At 41.3% G+C, this 21,201-nt stretch overlaps 2 protein-coding genes and 1 long non-coding RNA gene across 4 annotated transcripts; 1 reads left to right on the top strand and 2 right to left on the bottom strand.

The window, feature by feature from the left end:
- Positions 1-983: 983 nt before the first annotated feature.
- pld6 (phospholipase D family, member 6) lies at positions 984-10,490 on the bottom strand. Of its 2 annotated transcripts, none has more exons than XM_022193846.2 (4): positions 10,364-10,490; positions 8,385-8,563; positions 4,608-4,837; positions 984-1,993 (listed from the first exon to the last, which is right to left on the bottom strand). In XM_022193846.2, exons 2-4 carry the CDS (start codon positions 8,561-8,563, stop codon positions 1,752-1,754), a joined length of 651 nt encoding a protein of 216 aa, XP_022049538.1. In that variant the 5' UTR covers positions 10,364-10,490; the 3' UTR covers positions 984-1,751. The 2 variants fall into 2 exon arrangements, with proteins under 2 accessions (XP_022049538.1, XP_022049537.1); XM_022193845.2 differs by lacking the exon at positions 10,364-10,490 and adding an exon at positions 9,807-9,945.
- LOC110950964 (transcription elongation factor 1 homolog) lies at positions 10,425-13,061 on the top strand. Its single transcript, XM_022193847.2, has 3 exons — positions 10,425-10,555; positions 10,655-10,725; positions 11,739-13,061. Exons 1-3 carry the CDS (start codon positions 10,440-10,442, stop codon positions 11,801-11,803), a joined length of 252 nt encoding a protein of 83 aa, XP_022049539.1. The 5' UTR covers positions 10,425-10,439; the 3' UTR covers positions 11,804-13,061.
- A 1,292-nt stretch (positions 13,062-14,353) lies between these two features.
- Positions 14,354-19,853, bottom strand: LOC110950962 (uncharacterized). Its single transcript, XR_002595684.2, has 3 exons — positions 19,564-19,853; positions 17,977-18,069; positions 14,354-16,743 (listed from the first exon to the last, which is right to left on the bottom strand). It is a non-coding gene; the product is annotated as an uncharacterized LOC110950962 (long non-coding RNA).
- Between the last annotated feature and the right edge of the window lie 1,348 nt (positions 19,854-21,201).

Raw genomic sequence — 21,201 nt, 5'->3', positions numbered from 1 at the left:
GTCTATGTGACTAGTTGATTGTCTCATTTTCTTAAGTTTAGTTGATTTAACTCCACTAATTTTACGTTTTGATGACTTTCAGCTAATTAATCAACCTTAGTGCAGTTTTTTGAGGCAGCAGGGGAATTTAGGCTTCCAAGCAGAATGAACTTAAACGACGCGGGACTGTAACTAATGGTTTTCATCATCGCATACTCTCACTGTTTTTTAAATTCCATTTACAGGATGAATTGTTTAAACTATAATTTGATGGGAAATAGTTGAAAATATCTATTATCTACGACATCTTCAAATTGCCTGGTCAGACCAGTAATCTAAAATCTAAGACACTTTCAATCTGCAGTGACAGAAAAGAGAACATGTTCATGTAGTAGAAGCTTCATCCATTACATGTGACATGGATGTCTCATAAATGGGTTAAATGGGTAATGATCAAAATTATTACTGATTGAATTTCCTGCAACAGACAGGTTATTGTTTCAGAGCAAGTACTGGACATTTATTTTGAAGGTTACAAATTTCTGTAATTCTGTTTAGTCACTGGGCTGCTTGATACACTCTCAGTAGTAAACTTCTCTGGACGTTCAGATGTGTTGAAAGGCACAGGAGTTACTCAGCAGTTACGCATCCAAAACCCATGACCTCTCAGTTACACTGCTCCCTTTAGCAGCTGATTCATAAAGCGTAACATCGCAATTTACAACCCTGAGTTTCAAAATGTGTTAACTTCTGGAATAATACAAGTCTTAAGTAAGACAAACAAGTTCAGACCTTCATTTGCAAGCGTCAACCTGACCGGGAGCGACTGAAGGAGTCATGCAACCAGACGGATTAATCATGTCCTAACCAGATCAGGGCTCCTTATTCGGAAACTCCAAATAATGGCACTGCTGTGAGCCCTTTCTGAGCAACTAAAACAAAACAAATCATGTTAGAGCAAGAGAAAAAGTACACCTGCAGGGGCAATGATGCAACAGACCTGGTGAAAGTGCACAGAGAAAGAGGGTTTTTATTGGCGCTCAGCAAAATACAGCCACTGAGACTGCACACAATAAACAATATACTGGATGTAAGCAGCCAGTTTAACTCTGACTTACACTGTAAACAAGGTAGATTTAATAAAGGAATTAATGACACTCTTAAACTGTATTATATCTATTCCTCTTAAATGTCAGATTATTGTAAAAGAAAAAAATATCACTTTGATCATCCAACTGGAGATCCCTTAGAACTTCTGTCAACCTGTGACAAACCATAAAACACACAAACTTGAACATAAACTAAGAAATGTTCTTACCTAGCAAAACATAAGCATCATTTACTTCACATTCAGAAACACAGGATTTCTGTTGAGATGGGGAACAGATCTATGCTGTGTAGCCTACATGCTAATGTCTGCCTGGCTGTTGAACGCAACACTACTACCTCACGCTAATCTAACACACACTGTTTCAGAGGCATTGTTCTTGAGAAAAATAAAGCAATAACCAATAAAACGAGTAATAAACAAGAACTCTTGGCTTCAGATATGACCTTATAAATCACATGAGCGTGTTGTAGTTGTCAGAAACATAAAAAAAGCCTTAAGCCTCGTATTGTCTTCTACAGTAAATCTTGCGTGAGAAAAACTTCACATAGAATCTTGATAACAACAAAATATCCATCCTGGACTCATTTTGTGGTAGCTGACTGAACAGATAACACACATACGTCTTCTGCCTGAAAGCTTCATGAACTCTGACTCATCCTGGTTAGGTTTTTCGGTCACTTGAATGAAGGTATCGGGCCGGATCGTTGAGCTCCCATAACCTGTGGAACTCCCCGATGAAGGGTTGCACCAGCTCCGGCTCGTCGGTGACGAGAACGTTCTCCATGTTGTTCTGCACTGCTGTCAGCGTCCAGTTGAGGGAGCCGGTGATGAGCAGCCGGCCATCCACCACTGCAAACTTGTGATGCATGCACACGGAGCCCACGTCGCAGCGCACACAGATTCCTGGAGTACAAGGTAAATTCTGTCAGTGTCTTACTGGATACAGTATCTGTGTTGATCCCTTCTGTGAACTTGGTTGTGCACCGATATCAATGAACTTCTGCACACGGCGATGGAAGGTGCTTCGTGTGAACACATAAAGAATAATGTTGGTGTTCAAAAGAATGTAACAGAACGAATGAATATTTTAGGTGCTCTGACATGACTGAAAAGCTAATAATGTGTGAAAGCTTCTAAATGGACTCTGCTGACACAGATAACCCAGACGTGTTGTAAAATGCAAAGATAATGTCTGTGGAGGGAATGCTTTAAAAGCCCAACTGAGGTGGATTTACTCATATCATTTGGCAGTGCAACGTCTGTAGCTATTGTACATGAACTAAGCATGTAAATAATATTAGTTTGATATAGCATTGGACGAGTGCTGTCTTCTCAAATCTTCTGCGCAAATCTTCCTTCATTTATATTGAAAATAAACTATCTTGAGCTTTTTCCAGACATGGGACATAACATTACTGAATTCAGCAATTTGTTGAAATGACGGAATTCTGTCATCAAGTCAATTTTTTTTCCGGTCTGCATTCATTCTCATTGTTTACCTCCACAGAAGGGGTGTTAACATTTTATGAGATTAATGCATATTTTAGACTTGCAGCTAAATATTTGTAATATTTAGTGCATGTGTGTGACCATCACCAGCCCTCCGTGAAAGCTAAGCTGATACTCTTTATTAGGATTCCCTATTATGAGCCAGGGAGGGCAGTGCTACACCTCAGTGATGTGCAAGGGAAACAAAGGCAGGACAGGACAAAGCAGTACGAGCAGGGATAGGATCTAACAAGTGGTGCTATTACAATTGAAGAGTGTCAGGTGTTGTGTTATTCCCGACTACTAATTACCCATAAATAAAACAAACAAACAAACAAACAACAAAAAAATCAAATCAATTTTAAGTTGCTATTTCTCACAGATTCTTTCGGAAATATCTACAACAGTGATGGAGACGTATAGTATGCACACAAAAATAGCCATATGCACAAGATTGGACATCACATCCAGGCTCAAGGAGCTACTAATGAACAAAAGACTGAACTTAAATCAACAGCAAGCTTGTCAAACTGTCTAGTTAATTGTGTGCCAGTGGGAAACGACAATAACACTACCAACACAACTTACCTAAGCGACTTTCTTCTTGCTCCTTCAGGACCACATTGCTCATTGAATCTGTGTGCCTATCCATTAATGTTATGCAGCTCAGACTTGTGCCATGCTCAGAGTGATGCATAAACGCTACTTGGGTCGATGTGCTGTAATAAGATTTCCGTTGCTAGCGTGCTCATTCAGACATGAAACCAGCTTGTTTGGTTGCCATCGCATTAATAGAAAGGAGTGCATGTCTGAAAGGGGCTTTAAACAAGAGCATTACTTTAGTAGAATATCTGACTTCAGCTCGCATCACCCTGCAGACGAGTAATTTGTAGATTATACCGCAGATTAATCTCAGAGAGAGATAAGACATTCAAGATTTCTCTTGAAAGGGCAAGTGCATGCCCCATTTGATCAAAAAAAGTGAAAAACAATTACCAGAAATGTGTTTTTAAGAATCAATTTTTGCAGCAATTTTCGTCCAGGGAACATGTCCCCGAGGCCTCTCTGATCGCTCTGTGTAAATGGCTTTTTAGTAAAGTGAAGAGAGACAGAAATGATGGGAAAAAAAGTAAATGTAACTGGCAATAAGAGGTGGATGTCTTTCCGATTTTGACCCCAGAACACAGACAGTTCAGAAGATGTACCGTTAAGATCATTTTCAGAGTCTGGGCACATCAAGCGAATGTCTTTTCTTCCTGAGGGACAAGTTTCACAAACATACTCGGGATTACTTCAGCCAGTGACTGCGAGCTTAGTGTGCTGGTGCCAGTTCCAATCAGCAATTTCAGGATAAAAGGTTTCTGCACAATAAAGACAAAATATCTCAGCTAGAGTATGAAAAGGGGAGTTGACTGTGGCGCAGAGTGGTTGTCATGGGGTTTGCAGTCAGAACACACAAACACACACACACTCTAAAACACTTTGCCTAATAACATTTGCAGTCTGGTTGCCAATTTCCTACTTACTTAAGTTAATTCTTACTTAACAATATACGGTGGCAGTAATTTATTAAATGCAGAGATGACTGAGCAAGAAAGTGAAACAACATGAGTCAGGCACGTGACACAAAATCTTTCAGAGCACGACTACTGTGACTCATAGGAGGGCTTGTAGTGGCAACCGCCATTCACCCAGACGCCTCCTTTCATCTCTCTATTCACCATGAAAGAACCCTCGGAGACTTACTGACAATGAACCTTGAAGTCTAAGAACATAGAGTGAGCACCTTTTCGTGAGTAAGACCAGAGTCATCCTTCCCGTATCTCAAGTGAGATGTGTCTATAAAATAGCAAAGGTTGGTGTGACCTTTTTGAAAACTAATAATATCTCCACGAGGGCTACATATGGCTCCCTGCTCTGTATTTATGAAATTTCATGACATAGAGACATTTTGTCACATTACTTTTTTTGAGCCACACATCATGAGGACATATTCTTAATAATGATTAAATGGATGTGTTCCCCTTACCAGCCTTGCGGAGCACTCCTATCTGGGAGCCGGTGATGGCAGCGTAATCTTTGTCAGCAAGAGCTCGGATGGTTACACCCCTGCTATGCAGTGTCAGGACAGCCCTACTCAGGGCCATGTGGGAAAAGGCAAAAACACACAAGTCCAGTGAGGAGGTGGCGGACAGGAGGTGGCGGAGAAATCGGGAGAAAGAGGTCTCTACACCGTGAGGCAATGAGCAAAGACAGGGACTGGAAGTACAGAAAACAAAAAACTGTAGTTAACTCACTGGTCACTTCACCAAAATTTGGCTTTATAGTTGAGCAGACTGATATATTGTCTAGCCTAAAACAAATCTATATCTATTGCTGTATTTTCCACCTAATGTGTTTCTTATATAACGCAGAAAAAGAGGCATTAGTTAAATTCAAATGTGTGTTACAGTTTTTCCAGCAGTGCACCTCCAAATCCAGTTTTTTTTTTTTTTACAATTCTCTTAGCTGTGTTTGCAGCACATGTAGCAGAGTAGACATCACAACTGAGCAGACAGTTGGTGCGGAGTCAAATGGTGTCTTCATGGTAAGATGCCAGCTGATTTGTGAAATATACCTGCTAGTGAAGTTAATGACAATGAACTGGGTCTAAAATATTCCCTTCTCAAAGCACAGCTAACAAATACACTCACTGGACCTTTTTATTGGGTACACCATGCTAGTAAAAGACTGGACCTACTTTTGCTTTCAGAACCACCTTAATTTCTTGGTGGCATACTTTCAATGTGGTGTTGGAAACGTTCCTCAGAGATTTTGGTCCATATTGTCATGATAGCATCACACAGTTGCTGCAGATTTGTCGGCTGCACATCCATGATACCAATCTCTCGTTCCATCACATCCCAAAGGTTCTATTGGATAGAGATCTGGTGACTGTGGAGGTCACTGGAGTACAGTGAACTTATTGTCATGTTCAAGAAACCAGTTTGAGATGATTTGAGCTTTGTAACATGGTGCATTATCCTGCTGGAAGTAGCATCAGAAGATGGGTCCACCGTGGTCTAAAAGGGATGGAGATGGTTAGAAACAATACTCAGATAGGCTGCGGTCTTTAAACGATGCTCGACTGGTACTAATGGGCCCAAAGTGTGCCACGAAAATATCCCCCACAGCATTACACCACCAGCAGCAGCCTGAATTGTTAATGCAAGACAGGATGGATCCATGCTTTCGTGTTGTTTATTCTAAATTCTGACCATCTGAATGTTGCAGCAGAAATTGAAACTCATCAGACCAGGCAACGTTTTTCCAATCTTCTGTTGTCCAATTTTGGTGAGCCTGTGTGAATCATAGTCTCACTTTCCTGTTCTTACCTGGCAGGAGTGGCACCTGGTGTGGTCTTCTGCTGCTGTAGCCCATCTCCTTCAAGGTTGGATGTGTTATGCGTTCGCAGATGGTTTTCTACATTCCTTGGTTGTAATGAGTGGTTAGTTGAGCTACTGTTGCCTTTCTATCATCTCAAACCAGTCTGTCCATTCTCCTCTGACCTCTCACATCAACAAGGCATTTTCGTCCACACAGCTGCCGCTCACTGGATATTTTCTCTTTTTCGGACCATCCTCTGTAAACCCTAGACATGGTTGTGCTTGAAAATCCCAGTAGCTCAGCAGTTTCTGAAATACCCAGACCAACCATGCCACACTGAAAGTCACCTAAATCCCCTTTCTTCCCCATTCTCATGCTTGGTTTGAACTTCAGCAAGTTGTCTTGACCACGTCTACATGCCTAAATGTATTGAGTTGTGGCCATGTGATTGGCTGATTAGCTCTTTATGTTAACAAGCAACTGAACAGATGTACAGTGCCTATCATAAGTATTCACCCCCTTTGATGGTTTACCCTTTTATTGCTTTCATAAATCAATCATGGTCAATAAAATTTGGCTCTCTTAACACAAAAATTTATTGGAAAAAACTCTTTAATATCAAAGTGAAAACAGATTTCTATAATGTTAATGAAATAAAATTATATAAATGAAAATAATTGTTTGCATAATTATTCACCCTCTTTTTAATTTTATGGTCTAATTCAATAGAGGCCCATCAAATTGTTGCCAATAGTCTCACAATTAGTGAAATGAAGATCACCTGATTGGTGTGGGTGTGTTTCAAGTAAACGAGTTGTAAAACATCTGTGTCTGAAGGGTCCAGAGAGTGGTTGATCAGTATTCCTGGCTACCATTACACCATGAAGACAGAAGAACACTCTAAGCAACTCAGGGAAAGGGTTATTGAGAAGTACAATTCAGGGGATGGTTACAAAAAAATTTCCAAGGCACTGAACATCCCCCAGAGTTCAGTGAAATCAATTATCAAGAAATGGAAGGAATATGGCACTTGTGTGAATCTGCCTAGATCAGGCCGCCCTCGTAAACTGAGTGACCGTGCAAGTAGGAGACTAGCGAGAGAAGCCACCAAGACCCCTACAACTACTCTGAAGGAGTTACAAGCTTCAGCTGCTGAGATGGGAGAGACTGTGCATGTAGCAACTGCTGCCGGGTTCTTCACCGGTCAAAGCTTTATGAGAGAGTGGCAATGAGAAAGCCACTGTTGAAGAAAAGTCATATTAGATCTCGACTAGAGTTTGCTGAAAAGCACGTGGAAGACTCCATGGTCAAGTGGAAGAAGATTCTTTGGTCTGATGAGACCAAAATTGAGCTTTTTAGCCATCAGACAAGACGTCATGTTTAGTGGAAACCAAACACTGCACAGCACCAAAAACACACCATCCCCACTGTGAAGCATGGTGGTGGCAGCATCATGCTGTGGGGATGTTTCTCAGCAACTGGACCTGGAAGGCTTGTAAAGATAGAGGGCAGAATGAATGCTGCAAAATACACTGAAATCTTGGGGGACAATCTTTTACAGTCTGCAAGAGAACTACGTCTTGGGAGAAGATTTATTTTCCAGCAAGACAATGATCCAAAACATACTGCAAAAGCTACACAGGAATGGTTAAAAAAGAACCAGGTAAATGTTCTGGAGTGGCCGAGTCAAAGCCCAGACCTCAATCCTATAGAGTATTTGTGGCTGGACTTGAAAAGGGCTGTTCATGCCCGATACCCGCGCAACCTGACAGAGCTTGAGCAGTTTTGCAAAGAAGAATGGAACAAAATTGCAGTGGGCAGATGTGCAAGACTGATTGAGACCTATCCACACAGACTCACTGCTGTGATTACAGCCAAAGGTGCATTTACTAAATACTGACTTGAAGGGGGTGAATAATTATGCAAACAATTATTTTCATTTATATAATTTTCTTTCATTAACATTACTTTATAGAAATCTGTTTTCACTTTGACATTAAAGAGTTTTTTCCAATGAAATTTTTTGTTAAAAAAGCTAAATTTTATTGACCATGATTGATTATGAAAGCAATAAAAGGGTAAAACATCAATGGCGGTGAATACTTATGATAGGCACTGTACCAAATCAAGAGGCCAGTCAGTGTATATATGCATACACACAAGAATATCTGCGATTTATCAAAATCTTGTGTTGATCGTGCTTTACTTTTAGTAATTTAATGTAAAGACATTTTTCTAGTAGAGAAAAGGTTGATCCTACCGAGTTAAAAACAGTGTGGTATGAAGAACGGTAAATGCACTGACTGGAATGACTTAATGAATGCACTTGAGGCCGTGAACTTTTGAATCATTGGCCACGATCCCAACACTTCTGAACGTGACGTAGAGGAAAAAATGAATAGCTTACTATTATGCAATAGAGCAATTATGTTTCACCTACTGAGTTGAAACAGGAGTGAAGATATGCTCCACACAAGCCACCTTTGAGGGGAAGAAGAGGACTTCGTGGAGGGTTCTTTCTGGCCGACGGCGACAGAAGAGCCAGCCAAGCAGCTCCAGACTGAGAGAGAGGGCCACCACGCCCAGGCCGACCACCTTCACTGTCCACATCATCGACATCTAGTAACATAAAATATGAGCCTAACATGTGGCATGACGAAAACCTTGTCTTTATATGACCATAAAATTAGCTCTGTCTTAGTGCTTATGCGCATTTTCATACAGATCTCATGCAAAATTCTAATCACACTATTTGCTTTGCATAAACGCTCTGCAGTGCTGAAAAAAAGCTGAATGATGGATTAGCCCAGCTTCTCACTTTCGAGGATTCAGATTCTTGCAACTTTAATATCTTTTTGTTGTTGTCTGTTCGAAAATGCCACTTTGAGAAATGATAATGGGATTTTGTCACAATATTCAGACATTTTACAGGCAAAACAAAACATCAGCAGATCATTCTGTGCTGAAAATATTATTGTTTGGCGCTCTACCAAGTACAGCTTTGGAAAAAAAAAAGATTACACCACTATTTCTGCCTCTTCCTTTATAGTTCTTGTTGGAGCAATACTGCCTTTCTTTTCTTAAGGTTGTAATGTACAGCAGTTTTTGTGATCCCAGGCCAATGAACAATGACTCTCTTGCTGCCTCTCTCTTTATTAAGCAGATGTCTATTTTCTCATCATCTCGCAAATCTCTTTTAGGCATCGTGGAGTGACAATTAAGATTGTATTGTCTATTGACTTCAAACACAATGTAGAAGCACAAAATAAACAGAACAATAAATTTAGGGTTAAGTTTGAAATTGTCTAAGTTTAATAAATCATATTTCAAGCATAATTCATCGTGTGTTCTGAATTAATATCAGACCTTTCCAAAGCATCCTGGGATATCTACTCATATGATAGAAAGGCCTGTTATACCTTATACAGACAGTAGGTGGTCTAAAGATTATTTCCAAAGCTGTACATTAATTACAAAATATGTGCACAAAAACTCTATGGATATTGCTATAATGTTTAGTTTCTTGTAAAAAAAAGAAAAAGAAAAAGAAAGAAAGAAACATCACCTCTCATTTTTCTTTCTTTAGCTAAGGGACACCACAAACACATACAGATTAGGAAAATTTGAATTGGGGTATTGACTTGAATTTCATTAACTAACTAGTGCTAAACTCATATAATCAGTTAACCAAGCTAATCAAAGCTGGCCAAATCTAAATAGTATCCAAGCCAACACTTAAGACTATTTTCATGTTCAACAAAGACACTGACTAGGAAGTGTTGATGGTTTTTAAGTTATTGTACTACATCAACACTAAACACTGAGGAAAGAGCGATGCAACCACCGTTTAAGTGGAGCTAACCTGCCGTGAAGTGTTGATGCTAACAGGCTGGCGTTTCCAGATTTTGGATAACCAGAGACAAAACGTCAAAAAGAGTGGGAATTTTCAGGAAACACCACGAAACCCGAGTTAGCTTCTGTCGCCACCACGCGGGAGGAGGCTCCGTCAGACTCCGTTTCGTCATCGACTTAACTGACACGTCAGGTAGCCAATAGCAGGCCGAGAAGCAGCCGTTCTCCTCCAATCATTGAAGTCGAACAGTTATCGGCGCCGGGTCTTCCGGAAGCCGATTCACTTCACTTTAGCAACGTGTATTTTCAGCAAAGAAAGGTAAACAAGATTAAACTTTTACTAGATAACGTTCAGCAGCCACAACGTGTTTAATAACAACGGGTAGCCGAGATATAATGGGGTTGGTTTCTCAGCTGAGTCCACTTGAGTCGTATGTTTGTTACCGTGAGGTACATTGTGCTTTCCAAGAGATCAACAACAAACATGCTAACGTTAGCCTGCTAACAGTATGAACAGTACCTGCCAGCTGCAGTTGTTTTCTAGTCAGTATATTTGGTGTTACTCACTCAAATCACGAGTTGTCTTTGTTGAAGAAGTTTTTGCTTTTTGTCTTTCGCTCAGGCGTGACTTAGTTTGTGTGCAATGGGTCGCCGCAAGTCCAAAAGAAAGCCTCCACCTAAGAAGAAGATGACGGGGGATCTGGAAAGTCAATTCACCTGTCCTTTCTGCAACCACGAGAAGTCCTGCGATGTCAAAATGTAATTCTCCAATTATTACTCTTCTGAACGTGGCAGTTTAAAATATCATCATTTGATTTCTCAGGGTTCTAACTTATCTTTTCCTTTGTCTTTCAACAGGGAAAGGAGCAGAAATACTGGGATAATATCATGTACAGTCTGCTTGGAGGAGTTCCAGACCCCCATTACCTGTATCCTTATTCACGTATTAAATTTTAGGTGACATCTCCCTTTCTGGTACAACCATAAAATAGTAATGAGGCAGAGCGGTAAAGGTGCATTTGAATGTGTCATCGTTTTTAAGAAATATTTTATTAGCTTTGAGCATTAAAGTTAATTCTTAATCTGGGGAACAGTAGTTTGACAAAATAATATCAACTTGTGGTTTTCTGGAGACTTTTAATGACATTCCAAAGCCATCATCAGCGCCGAGAATGGGCCAAGCTGTCACGATGCCTGCTCAGATGATATCAAGTGACATGAATTTTCAACAAGGTGTTAGCAGGTGGTTTAGAATTAATTCACTCTTTCAGGCAAGTTCCTTTTGGATGGATGCAGGATGAAAACCGAAAAAAAAAGGTTCTTGCCCCTCGTCACCTGCCAAAAAGTGTTCAGAATTCCCAACACAACATTTTTTTAAAATCAATTATTAACAATAATAGTGGAATCAACTTAAAACAAAACACCATCAGGGTCAGCACTACTGCTTCAGAAAAATCTTGTTTGTTTAATTTCCCTGTGTGGATTATATTTGTTCCTCTCAGTTTCTCTTCATATTCTCCCCCGGCCATCCTTGTCCCCAAACTATTTTGTTTATATTGGAAAAACTGCAGCTCAATTTATACTTTGATATCCCCTCATTTTCCAAGACTCATCAGAAGATTACAGTTTGATTTTAACAAAATAAGGAAAAAATGTGTTGTTTTACAGAGGCTGGTGGAAAAAAAAGCTAGATTATAAAAGGAGCAGGACTCTGAATTTGTAGCATTTTATCCTTTGCCTGATAAATGACTTGCATTCAGAATGTGCTGGTGAATTTTACCGTAAGAATTTACAGTTGGGGATTACTGCTCACCCTCGGTGTAATACCAAACATTAACCTTTCTGAGAAGGTGCTGTGACTTTCCTCCTTCATATAATAATTTTCAAAGTAAACTCCTATTCTGAAGCAACAGAGTCCGTTTTATCCTTGATTATTCTTCAGATCTGTCGGAGCCGGTTGATGTGTACAGTGACTGGATAGACGCCTGTGAAGCAGCCAACCAGTAGCCCTCATGGAGCTGGATGCTTCTCGGGAAGGGGGGGGGAAGATGAGCAGGTGGTTGGTGGGTCTAAGCCCACTGGGATCAAGCCGATCAGAGGACATTTTTGGAACTTTGATTATTCACAGATTTTGTGGCCACTTGAGATTTACCGCCATGTGAACAGAAGTCTCACTCATGATATCACTGGGACAAACTTGCTGTGAAATGTTTCTGCTGTCTTCTCAGTTCTCCCCTTTCTGTGTAAGGTTTCAGACCACTTTCTGACTCTCAAGATTTATTACATAATTTGCTCTATGCAGTGTACCCAGATTTATCGTCACACTTTCAGCAGGCCTGTCTGTTTTTTTTAAATTTTTTTTTTTTTTTGGATGGATCTTACAGATGCTTTGGATGCAGGCTTTAAAAAGTTAAAGTAGTGTTTTGTGTTGTAGAGAAAAAGTTTTTTCCAGATATTTAGTTTACTTATAATTGCGAAGTACAAACCTAAGCGCATGCAAGACCTCCTGAGGGATGAGAGAATGGACTCCCATCTTGACAGTTTTCATGTGAAATCAGTAGCGTATCTGTTTAGTTATCATGATGAGAAAGACACATGAATATGTTGATCTTGACTGGAAGAGTCTAAAAACAGAACAGTGAGTAGGTGTACTTGAAAGTTGAAAACATTAAGTTTTGCATACACTCATTCTCAATCATGCTCTGACACTGGCAGCAGGATCCAGTTGGAGAGGAAAATGTTTTCTGGTAGGCTGCACTGTCAGACCTTACCAAGTCTAGGTAGGAGTGAATTTCTTGGATTGGATGTTAACACAGTTCAAGCCAACAGTAATGCTGGATGATTTCCACACTTAGCAGTTTGTTTTTAGCATCTCATGTAAATGCAGGAGTTGATTCAAGTCTGTTTATGTTAAAGAGTCCATATTGTTCACTCTCAGTCAAGCATAATGCTACGGGTTTTGTTAACAGTAATAATTACGAACATCTCTGCTCAGTCTCACTAAGAGAGTTGTGTGGCAGCATTAGGTCATTCCACTGTAGAGAGGATCAAAAATGATAACATTTATGTTTAGCTGCTAAGTTCATTGGTTTTGAATTCGTCTTAATGGATTCTGTTTCTCAGTTGATGGAATGTGTTTAGCTCACACGTTCATGAAATAAAACGTTTCAAGAAATATAAATGATCTATTTTAAACACTGAGTGATTATCTTTCTATGCAGCCTTCATTGTTCTGCATGAAATAAAACATTTTTTGTTTAATGTATGGAATTTCAAGTGTGGTTGAAGAAGTAAAGGGGAAATCTGACAATGTCAGTAAATCTTGCTTGTTTCGGTTGTTATATACTGAACTCAGTATATTTTATTCTGACACTGGTAAAGATTAAACAGTAACTGGCATTATTCAGTATTTTTTACTGTCAGTAAATGTGATGAAAAGACAAAACATTAAGCTGATACATAGCTTCCCTCTTCATAGCACTCAGCTTTATATAATTAATTTGTACTGACGCTTAAATCCTAACAAACCGGTCAACGATATTTAGTTATATTTTTAAAAAATGCTCAGTAAATTACAAAAACACAAGGCATTATAGTTTCAGTACATCTTACCAAAACGGGTGAATACTGGATGTTTTTTAGCCACACATGTAATTTGGTGTGCTCAGGGAGCAGAATAGTGCATTTAAACATTACTGTCCAGTTCTTGAGGAAGGAACAAGTCACCCAGTGCAACAGAACTGCAGACAGATGTGATTTGGATAGTTTCAACAAAGGGTGACTATGGTACAAGTGAACAATGTTAAACCTACTGGTCAGCTGTGGCTCTTCACTGAGGAGTTTAGCTTGGTCTCCCTATGCTCTGACTTCTTCCCAAAGACGTGCCTTTTAGGTTAATTGGTGATTTACAGTTCAGCTGTGAGTTTGGCCATGCATGGTTGTTGCTGGTGACCTGAGCAGGGTGGAGCCTCTTCCAGCTCTCCAACATAAAGTGGGGAAAGCTAATGGTATGACTGTACAAAAAATACACAGAATTGGTCTTTTCACAGGATTTGTTGACAACAAAATAGAATTGTCCCATTTTCTTCATTGTGCTAAAATATAATACACATTGATGTATGTGTTCAATTTGATGTAATACTAAAATTTAATCTTTTCTTATCAAAGACAATAAATAGCTCTAATGTAACCTAATGTAATACTGAACAGCAGTATGGTGACAAATGGAGGTTTATCCTCAGAGTAAAGACACTTGACCCTTAGATGACCTGAGAAACTGATATTTAGCACAGAATAGTACAAAATGCACACTCATTCTTGGGATTTTAAGCTCAAACTGCTGTGCTTTTGAGTTGTTACTACTGCTATGTACTGTTGAGTAAAATACAGATTGAATCCTAAAAGTTGAATGAGATGAAAGAAGGGACTCTGCTTCCAAATACGGGATTTTTTGTGTTTGTACTGTTCCAGTTTTGATTCATCACCACACACAGAGGACTGTTGGCCATTTAGAAAAACACTTTTTGATAAAACCCTGTACAATGAGACACCCCCAGGTAGGCAGTGGGTAGATCGAGAACCCCAAAAAACACATTTTAATAATTACAGCAATTACATTTATATGTGCCAATGACACTGGCAACCCCTGTTACAAATTAAATTGTCTCTGTATGCAGCTCCTGATCTACTCTCCTGTGGCATCTGCGGCTGTGACACATTTTCAGGAGTCCAGTATCCATTCATCCCCAACAGAGCACAGGATGTAGCAGATCACAAATGAAAGAAGACACAGTGTAGCAAGGTTGTGCGCCAGGCAGAGCTGAGTGATAATAGATGAGATGTGGAGTGCCGGCCTGGGCTCTCCACCCAGGAAGAGTGTGTCCGTGCATGCGCGCACTGCACTGTGCATTGTGTTTGATGATGGACCCCAGCTGGAGAGGTATTGACGACGCCTTATGAAACATGCTGGAGGATGATTACAATGGAGAGTGATTATCACTTAGTCTCTCCTCTGTCTCTGCACATCCCCTCCCACTGCCTCCCCCTCTCTTCTATTTCTCGCTCCTTCTTTCTCCTCTCCCATTCAGCACGCGAGGTCAAGTGTCACTCCGTCTCTGTTGTCAAGGCTGCCAATCACCCACACAGTGAGTGCAAGGCAACTGTTGCCAAGGAAACAGCGATTTGGTTGCTAGGCACCTGGAGCTGTGCTCACAATAGTCATTTTGTTGCTTGGAAGCACACACACACACACACACACATGCACACAAAAACCACAGGAATGGCTCTGCCCAATCAACAAGTTTATGCAACGTTGGAGTGGAATTTGTATGAATTATAATCACACACTGTAACAGATTTGCTTACACAGGGGTAAGAAATCATGGAATTGTAAATGATAAGAGTGCAATTTATCATGCACACAACCAGATGCTAATGTAGTGCTGAATTTGCAATGAAATGTTGATTTTCTAATTTATAATACTTTGCAATAATGCTAATGTACCAAAAATGTAATTCAGGATGTTTTATTCCAACACCTATGCTACCTGATTAATCAGCATGCCCTAACGTCCAAGAATTCTTCAAACCCACACCTCAACTTGATCAATAAAAGACATAAACATCCATCATTCTGACTAAAAATAGCTACCCATAAAATCAGTCAATTCCTTATTTCCCCACTGGCACACGGACCGAGTGAACCTACTAGCTGCAATGTGTGCACATTCACATGTACGTGATCTATCTTTACGCCTATTTTCATAATATTCATCAATCCCTTATTTCCCTACAGGCATGCAGATTATGTGAATCCTCATGCAGTTGAGTGTGTGTGTGGATATAGATCTGAATCTCCATCATGACAGCCAGTCAGCTCAGTTGAATGTTGAAATGTCAGCTACGGGAGCAAGCCTCGACATGTCCTCGTGTGTTACTGTCTCCTGTTGCTGCTAAAGGCATCAAACTCTCACACATTTTTAGCATGAGCTGGGTAGTCAAAAATAGGAATGAGAGACTGTGTGCAGCTATAATGTACCATCCCATAACATCGCAGTCATTGAAGTCCAAAGACCCAAAAACTGTCTCCCTAGCACCAATTTTGCAAACTTTAAATTTCCTTTCAGCTTGAGGAAAATGTTCAGTGCTGAGTGTGAAGGGCTGTGAGAGACACCAATCAACTGATAAGATTATAGGATCACTTGTGTGCGTGAGTGAATGACAAGGGTATGTAATCAAGAAGGTTTGGAATTAACGTCTGAGTCTGGAGACTTTTGTGTTAAGCTCCCTGAACTAATGCCTGAGGGTTTAGCTTAGTGGCACGGTGCAAGATTTCCCCAGCAGCGCCTCTGCAGGAGGGGCTGGATCTGGCCGCAAACTCATTTCCTCCACAGGTGCAAAGAGCGACATGGTTGATAAATCTACGATGATAAAACCTTTTCAGTGGCTGGGTTTGATTTGGGCACCTGGCTAGGTCTGATTGCATTCTATTTAAAAGCCTCTCTGATTGAACAAAATAAGCCTTTCCCATTAAAAAATAAATTTAAAAAAAGTCACCTCTGGTTGCTTAATTAAAACCCACTAAACGCCTGTTCTCATCTTGGCTGTACATTTACACGAGTCTCTGCCTCTGTAGCGTACTGAATCTCGATCTGCTTTTGGTCCAGTGTTGACGATTAAGCTTCCACTCGACTACGCGTATTCTCAAGCAATAACATCCACATCTGTATTATCAACCCAAGAATACCCGTGGTCGAGACCGGAGCAAAAGATGCCCACCTCCTCCTCCTCCTCCTCCTCCTCCCCTCCACTCCTTTCTCTCTCCTCTCGGCTCTGGTGCTCACTCTCCTTTTGTTTTGTCTTGTTGTGTGCATCCTTTCAGCTCCTGCACTCTGAATAATTGCAGAAAGACGGGGGTCTGTGCGGAGGGAAAGCTTTGCAGACGACACCTAGGATAAAACAGATAAAAGAGATCATATTATATCCATGAATGGTAATGCAGCAGGACACGCAGTCACATCTTGAGCATGCTGTCAGACTAATAACCCGGTTGTAAGCTTTGTACAGTGGCCACACACACACACACACACACACACACACACACACACACACACACACCTTTCTACTGTACACAGACAGCCTGTTATGTGTCTTTACCTGAGCTGCAGCAAGTAAACAGATTACACTGCCAACAGCTAGTCCCTCTGCTCTCCCTGGTATCAAGCAACCATTTAGCCAAGCGCTGAGGAGAGGGAAGGCTCGCCAATTATCAAATAGGTGTCAGTGTGTGTTACACTGCGCTGAGGGGAGAGAGAGATTACCAGACAGATGTTCAGCCCTTACCTCCATCCCCTCCTCCTCACCTACTGTCGCTCCACCCCCCCACCCCCCACCCCCCCACACTCCTTCCCACCATCTATCCTCATATCTTTGTCTCCTCAACTATTGTTGGAAGACTCCCCGGCTGTGTCTCCCCCCACTAAGTCCTCCCCACCTCAACACTCTTTCTCTCTCGTCCTCTCTTGGTCTGTCCCATTGAGAATAAGCCCGACTCTCTCCCCTATCCACACTTGCCAATTAGAGACACAGTAGCTGTCAGTCAACAGCTAAGGAGGAGAGAAGGAGGGAGAAAGGAGAGCCATTGGGCGAAAAGGGGTGGGGGAGATCTGGGGGGGGGGGGGGGGGTCTCATCAGCACCACGGACAGCTCCCCCTGGAAAACTCAGGCTAGTTTACAAACATGACTTGACCGTCTCTCCTTGTTTCTCTCACTTTTCCTCTCAACCCTTCCTCTTTAATCATTGCAATCCACTCTTGGCCTGCGTTTGCCCTTTTGTCCCCGCTTTCTTCTCCCCAAATCAGTTTGTTGGTCCGCTAAGACACAAACAGGAGCAAACATGCATATATCATTGCCTGCATCTCTTCCCCTATCAAAGCTGCACACCATGAAACCTGACACCCCTTGAAAGTTCCCATTTGCCACTAACAATCCTCTCACCTTTCTCACGCCGGCGCTAGTCTACTACCTAACCTGCTGTCATTGTAAGGGAAGTGTCAAAACTAGCTGGTGCCATCATGTGAAGAAGATCTCGACGTCTCCCTCATTACCTACACCCATCTAGTGTTCTCTGTCCTCATCTCTCTCTCTCTCTTTCTCTCTCTCCCCCTCTCCCTCTCACTTACTCTTTCCTCTTGCCTCTTCCTCCATCCCAACTGTCCATGTCTGGGCTGGATGATGACAACTCAAGTGGACATGTCTTCTGTTCTCACCAAGAGCTGTGAAGAGATGTATGTAGGTGTCAGAGATCTGGTGTAAAAATACACCCTGCTGCTGCCCTCTCCACTACACAGGATCAGTCTGCTGCTCAGTGTCACTGAAATGTCTTTGCCTAATTTGAAGACATGCCTCGGTGTGGTTTTAGTCGTGCATGTGGAAGCTATGATCGCACGGCACTCTCACATGGGTGTGCCTGCAGTTGCAGTTTGAACCTTTGTCACCTCAGTTTTAATGTAAACTGCTGCCACATCCATATATTTATGATTATACCTCCATCCCCGATAATTGTCGCGTAGATCGGGTAAGAAGTTCATTTCATGGCGAAAGACATCTGGTTTGCATTTATAAGAAAATCCATTTCCTGAATTGACTTGATTGAAAGTGAACTGGCTCCAGCTGGAGGGCCTAATGAAAGAAAATCGGTCTGTGTTTCATATTTATGTCTGACGCAACAGACTTATCAATCCTTTAATGTACCTGGTATTTCAGATGGGATACAGAAGCAAAAGTGGCTGTGCCAGGGGGCAAAGACAAGACGGGGCTGGAGATGGAGACGAAGACTAAGCTGATGCCGCGCTGCTGCTTGCACATTACTGCTTAATTGCTTGGAACTAAAGGCGCTGTTATGAGGATGTTTATGCTTATGCCTGCAACAGCAAATCTTTACAGTCATTTTGGCTACACTGTGGAGTCTAATAGTCACTACACAGACAAAAAATAAATGACCCAGTGATGGCCATTGCAACAAATTCAGCCTTAGAGTGCAGAATAGGAAACTGTCTGCCTTTGGGCCAAACTTTCAGAGACACTTTTGGTTTTCCTTAATCTTTGCAAGGGCCTTAATGCATAGACTCCAGTTGGCCTACTAGCCCAGATAAGCAGACAACCACACACACCACTGTAAAAATCGCAGATAGCCAGCACCTGTCCCCTACGTGACAGGCTTGGATATTAAGCTTTCTTTGTTTGTAAATACATCCGCTTTCCACTGACAAGGAGAACCCAGTTCAGAGTGGCAAGCGTGGATTGAATGTTTAACCCTTTGCAGGGAGTGTGAAAGAGATTTGAACATCTCTTTTTTTTTTCTTTTATCCATCAGGATACAAAGGAGATACTGGCATGCTGTATATGAAGCTGTGTGCAGGTGCAGCTCTCATCAAGTCATTTGATAGGCACTTGGGAGTGATGCTGCTGGGACCAACCTGTTTAGTTATCAAATCATAAAGCGTGCCAACGACAAATGCATCGGGCGTTAATCTCATGCCAGGCTGTGCCACGAACCGGCTTCCCTTAAAGCTTAAAGTCTTGTTTTTTTATCTTCACTTCAGGGATTATTAACAAATACCTCTTAATTACTAAGATAGATCTAAAGTGATTGGACCCAGAGCACCGCCGCGCTCTGAACTGTATCCAAATCAGGTTTTTTTTTCTTTCTTCCTTTCTTTCTCCTACCTCGTGGAAAATAACAGCGAGAATAACAACACTGAACTTACCGCTGCGTCCACCCTTTCTGTCAGCGAAGAAGCCGCTTCCATATGCCATACATTGTATCCATGCTCAAGTGTGAGAATAGGCGATGCTGTGCAGGGAAACGCCCCCCCTCCCTCCCTGCTATTCCTTTCTCCACTATGCGCTCGTCTTCCTCCTCCTGCTCGTGGGGAATCACATAACCACTCCTTGTTTTTTCCATTCTCTCCGAGGGAGGGATGGAGCGATGGAGACTTTGCAGCAAGCAGCATCAGCATCCCAACTCATCTGCAACCTCTCACCTCTCTCCTCCTCCTCTGATCCTCTTCCTCCTCCTCCTCCTCCTCCTCCTCCTCCTCCTCCTCCTCTTCTTGTCCATGCCCTCCTCCATCCAAGCCCTTCCAGCCAGAGGAGCATGCCCCCACGGTGCGGCGGTTCCTAAGCTGGGGTCCGGGGAGTCCATGATGGAGCACCGGTAGGCCCTATTAAAAAAAAAAAAGCAATGATGATAAAATGGAGTTTCAGGGGTTAGCATGCGTGAGATTTTGGGTGATTCATTTGCTTCATTGACAGCACACAGGGCCAGATAGAGGATGGAGGCATTATAACACAACTATAATGTTTTTGGTGTTTTACACTGCCCCCCCACCCCCCGACTTAATAGCTCCTCTGTGACTCCTACAGTCTGACAGTGTTCTTAATAATGGGGGTGGACAGACCTGTAAAATACAATGCAATCCTGTGCAACAGCCATGCAATAAATAACCAAAGTCTGCTTTTCTTTTTTTTTCTTTTTATTTTGAGGCACTTTAATATAATAAAATATTCCTTCAACTCCAGTGACCATTTTAGAATCCATAGTTTGGCGTGTAAAGGACTTTTGTTGGTCTCAGAATCAGTTTAGGAAAAAAATCTCTTACTGTGTAATGCAATACAATATATCTGTAGTGTTTGTGTTGTTTTGTTTTGGTTTTTTTTACCATAAAATGGACAAAACAAATTTTTTTTGCAGCTGTTTGATGTAATTTAAGGATCTATTGCTGGGTTGTTGCAATTTATTGTATTTGACATCAAATCTACTTTATTTATTCCTTGTTTGATTTGTTTAAAAAAATTAATTGAAATTCATCTCTTTTAATAACTATTTTTTCCGTAATGCTCCGATAGCATTTGCTATTTTATGTGCTATTTAATGTTTTGTCAAGCACACAGTGTTACAAATTCCTTTTTAATGACTTGTGTTAGAATATTAAAGGTATTATTATTATTATTAGCGGTAGTGGGATTATCTTGTGCAGAGCTGAGCATTTTCTGGGAGTCTGTGTAACACTGTCATATTATATATTAATATACATACATCAGATGCAGAAATAGCGTGTTCATTAGCACTGAAACCATATTACACTCAAATTGGACTGCATGTCTTTAAGGCTGTTTCCTGCGGGGTCTCAGCAGAGGTTTCTATATTCCCTGTGGTGTGCAAGGGTGTGTGTTTGTGTCCATGTGTGTGTTCCTACTCCAAATCCTACTGCTAATGGGACCTCTGTATTCGATAGATGATCTTCCTCAGCAGACATGCTGCATGGGATTGGCACTAATTCCTTTTAAAATTCTCTCCTCATTTGGTGGTCTGTAAAGATGCTGCACTTTAAAACTCAGAGCTA

The sequence above is a fragment of the Acanthochromis polyacanthus genome, chromosome 3 (assembly GCF_021347895.1).
Source record: "Acanthochromis polyacanthus isolate Apoly-LR-REF ecotype Palm Island chromosome 3, KAUST_Apoly_ChrSc, whole genome shotgun sequence".
Taxonomy (NCBI): Eukaryota; Metazoa; Chordata; class Actinopteri; family Pomacentridae; genus Acanthochromis; species Acanthochromis polyacanthus.
The sequence above is the reverse complement of the archived record's forward strand: the minus strand, read 5'-3'. Positions and strand labels throughout refer to the sequence as shown.